This window comes from Benincasa hispida, chromosome 4 (genome assembly GCF_027475165.1).
Source record: "Benincasa hispida cultivar pf3 chromosome 4, pf3_genome.v1.1, whole genome shotgun sequence".
NCBI classification, from domain to species: Eukaryota; Viridiplantae; Streptophyta; class Magnoliopsida; order Cucurbitales; family Cucurbitaceae; genus Benincasa; species Benincasa hispida.
The window spans coordinates 6,583,845-6,587,543 of record NC_143481.1 but is presented as its reverse complement, the minus strand read 5'-3'; the positions used below and the strand labels follow the sequence as shown (position 1 = coordinate 6,587,543).

Below are 3,699 nucleotides of genomic sequence, written 5' to 3'. Positions count from 1 at the left end.
GTGCAACGTTGCAATGCTACTTGTAACATAAGTTTGCACAACGCCAAGATTGCAACGCTCTTCCCAGCATTGCAACGCTGCGATGACTTCTATAAATACCTCTCTTCGTCTTTAGGTCAGGATATGCTGAATTTTGGGGCTGAATTTGATGGAGGCCGAAGTTAACCTTCATTTTTCTTCTTTTCCCTTCAGAATTTAGTGTCTTTAGGTTATTATTTATTATTATTATTATTTTTTTGTTGTAATCGTTGGATTGAATGTGTATGCTTGAGATTTATAGACTGTCCTTGAATTTTGGCATTGTATATTTAATCCATATTTGAAAAATAAATTGGTTAATTGAATATGGTTTTTCTTGATTTTTAATCAACGCGATTGAATCCTTATTCTTAATGCATATATTTTTCTAATTCTATATGATCGTTAAGAACCCAATATAATTGAGAGCATATAGTTTAATTAGGGTATGGTATTTTCGACCTTAATTGATAATTAGGACGCTTGATTGATTTTGATTTAATTGATTGTCGGCCTTTGTAGAGATTAGTTAAGTCGAATCGATTTGATAGTTGTACATGCATAGAATTGAGCGTTCGTTTAATTATCGATTTCCATGATAGAAATGCATAGAATTCTCTCTCTTGCTCTAGAAATTAGATAGACTCCTATTCTAGATTACATTTACCATTTTATTTTAATTTCGCACGTTTTATCTCTTCCACGCCAGAACCTCCCATTTACTACTCTACTTAGAAAATTAACTTAATGAAACAAATCGCATCCCTGTAGATCGACTCGGACTTACCACTGTTGTTACGTTTCAGTAGTAATAAAAGTAGTTCGGTATCTACAAATTTTTTTTTTTATCAAGTTTGAGGCTTATTAACGACATAAGTTTCGGATCTGTCACTAAGTAAGGAATATGTATGAAGATTTTACCCAACTATGGAGAATACTTATAAAATTTTATCACACGAGAAAGACTAAATTATAATCCTTAAAAGTATAAGGATTCAATTTTATTTTTTTTACAAACTATAGGACCAAATTTGTAACTAAAGCAATTATTTACGTATAAATTTGCAAAAAAAAAAAAAAAAAAAAAAAAAACTCATCACGCGTGTTAGTGGTTGTCTTACGTGGAGTTTTAATCACCGTCCGATCCCGAGGGCCCACCGTTTCAATCATGCGGGCCCCAAAGTCAAAGGACAGAGATAATCAAACCGTAGTCGTCGTCGTCTTCTTCTTTATCTTCTTTTCCCACCCTGAAAATTCTCCATTTCTTCCGTCCACTTTAATACCCAAACTCCTTCGCCACTTCTTCCAATAATCCAAACCCCCACTCCCGTTTTCCATTTCCCGCCAGACTCACTCTCCCCACGCCATTATCTCCGCCGATCGCGGATTATGACCTCCGACGGCGCCACTTCTGCCTCCAATTGCCGGCGGAAGCCGTCTTGGAGGGAACGGGAGAATAATCGGACCAGAGAGCGTCGGAGGAGAGCCATCGCTGCTAAGATTTACTCTGGACTTAGGGCTCAGGGCAACTTCAATTTGCCTAAACACTGCGACAATAACGAGGTCCTTAAGGCCCTCTGTGCTGAAGCTGGTTGGACTGTCGAAGATGACGGAACCACTTATCGGAAGGTCAGTTTCCGCCTTCTCTCTCTTCAATTGATCTTCTTTTCTCATTTTTCTTGTTAATTGGAATGTTGATTTTCAAATGGTTTAGTAGATCTGAATGAAATGATTAATGTACTAGTTGTTGTCTTTGTTGGGTTTGAATTTGATCTGTTCTCTTCGCCACTGGGATCGATCTGGAGAATCGATCGATTCGTTTCAATTGCTTCGCCATGCGAATTTATTGTTGTAATTGACTTGATTTTAGTTTGTGAACTAAATCGAGCTGAGGAGCTTAATGTATTTTGATCAATTCTGCTTTGGTTGTGCCCTAGAAATCAAATGATATATGATTTTGTGCTTTATCTTACTGCAGGGATGCAAGCCGCCCCCAATTGATATTGTTGGCAATTCAACCAAAATCACCCCTTACTCTTCCCAAAATCCAAGCCCATTGTCATCTTCATTCCCCAGTCCTATGGGATCCTACCAAGTCAGTCCCTCCTCCTCCTCCTTCCCGAGCCCATCCCACTTCGACGCCAACAATCCGTCGAACCTCATTCCTTATCTTCGCCAAGCGATTCCCATATCGCTTCCTCCTCTAAGAATCTCAAATAGTGCTCCTGTGACCCCTCCCCTTTCATCCCCAGCCTCAAGGACTCCACAGCCATTCCCCAATTGGGAAGTCACTGCTAAAGAATCCTTGTCCTCCTTGAATTACCCTTTCTTTGCAGTATCTGCTCCAGCTAGCCCGACTCGCCCTCAGATCCATACTCCCGCCACGATTCACAAATGTGACGAATCTGAATCATCTACCAATGATTCTAGTCAATGGGCACTTCTCCGTGCCTATGCGCCTTCTGCATCGACAATGCCAACATCTCCCACGTTCAATCTTGTGAAACCTGCTGACCAACATGCTCTACATGGTGGTTTCATCAAAGAAAATGGAAGAGGAAATGAATTTGAGTTCTTGGGCTACAAGGTTAAGCCTTGGGAAGGGGAGAAGATCCACGATGTCGGATTGGAGGATTTAGAGCTCACACTTGGTAGCAGTAAGGCTCGGAGCTAAATGGAAGAAGAAATGGTCTACAAACATAACAATAGTAAGAAACCCTCTTTTGATTGATTCATGGTCTATCTGAAAATGGCATGGCCTGGCTCATTCCATTCAATATTATAAGTTAAAAACTCTACTTTATACAGTGTCTGTCTTTGAGGGAGGGAGCTTCATTCACTTCATTTCAGGCAATGATTTTCCTAGTTTGTTGTTATATTACATTACAGTGCATGTTTTAGGAAATCCCGAGTTTCTAAGATGTTTCAAGTCAGCAATTACTATGTAGATAGATGTAACATATGATGAGAAGGGGTTGTTGATATATTATCATCTTTAAAAACACTGAAAATGCACACATATTGCTCTGTTTTTCCTCATTCAAACTCTGTTTCAATTCAATTCAACCATTTGCCTGCGTTTTGCCATTGGATGGAACTGAAAATGGGGGGCCATGAGAGCTGGTTGATTGTGCTTATGGCAATGTCCGACAAGCTCCATGTTCAACCACACACTTTTAATAAATACATTTGGCAATGTAATAAAAGACGAGAAAGTTTTGTCCTTGCATCTCTTGGCTACATATTCAAACCCACTGCGCATGGGTTGTCTTCTTGAACATTACTTTCTAGCTTGCAGACCACATAATTTCTCACGTGGGCATGTTGATCAACAGTTTGAACATGATTATGTTCAAATTAAATTCAACTTCTCTTTTCGTGTTCAAACGTTAAAATAATCCAAGTGTGCTAGTGAATTTTCAATTCTTATTATTGGTTATAGGTTCAATACTTGGGTGCAACATATATTGATCTCCATGTATACCCTTCAATCCGAAATCTGAAAGACAAATGTTAGCACGATAAAATGTTTGTAATTAGACACTTCGATAAAATACACAAAATACACAAAGATGTGTGCAGTTCGAGATGCATCCAAATATTTTTTGTCAATTTATATCCATCGAACATGTTTGTTAGACAAATATTAGCACAATAAAATTTGAAATAGTAGAAGAAAAT

At 38.6% G+C, this 3,699-nt stretch overlaps 1 protein-coding gene across 1 annotated transcript; it reads left to right on the top strand.

Moving 5' to 3' along the window:
* The first annotated feature begins 1,169 nt into the window (after positions 1-1,169).
* LOC120075412 (protein BRASSINAZOLE-RESISTANT 1-like) lies at positions 1,170-3,063 on the top strand. Its single transcript, XM_039028790.2, has 2 exons — positions 1,170-1,647; positions 1,997-3,063. The coding sequence occupies exons 1-2, from the start codon at positions 1,408-1,410 to the stop codon at positions 2,690-2,692; spliced, it is 936 nt and encodes a 311-aa protein (XP_038884718.1). The 5' UTR covers positions 1,170-1,407; the 3' UTR covers positions 2,693-3,063.
* The last annotated feature ends 636 nt before the right edge of the window (positions 3,064-3,699 follow it).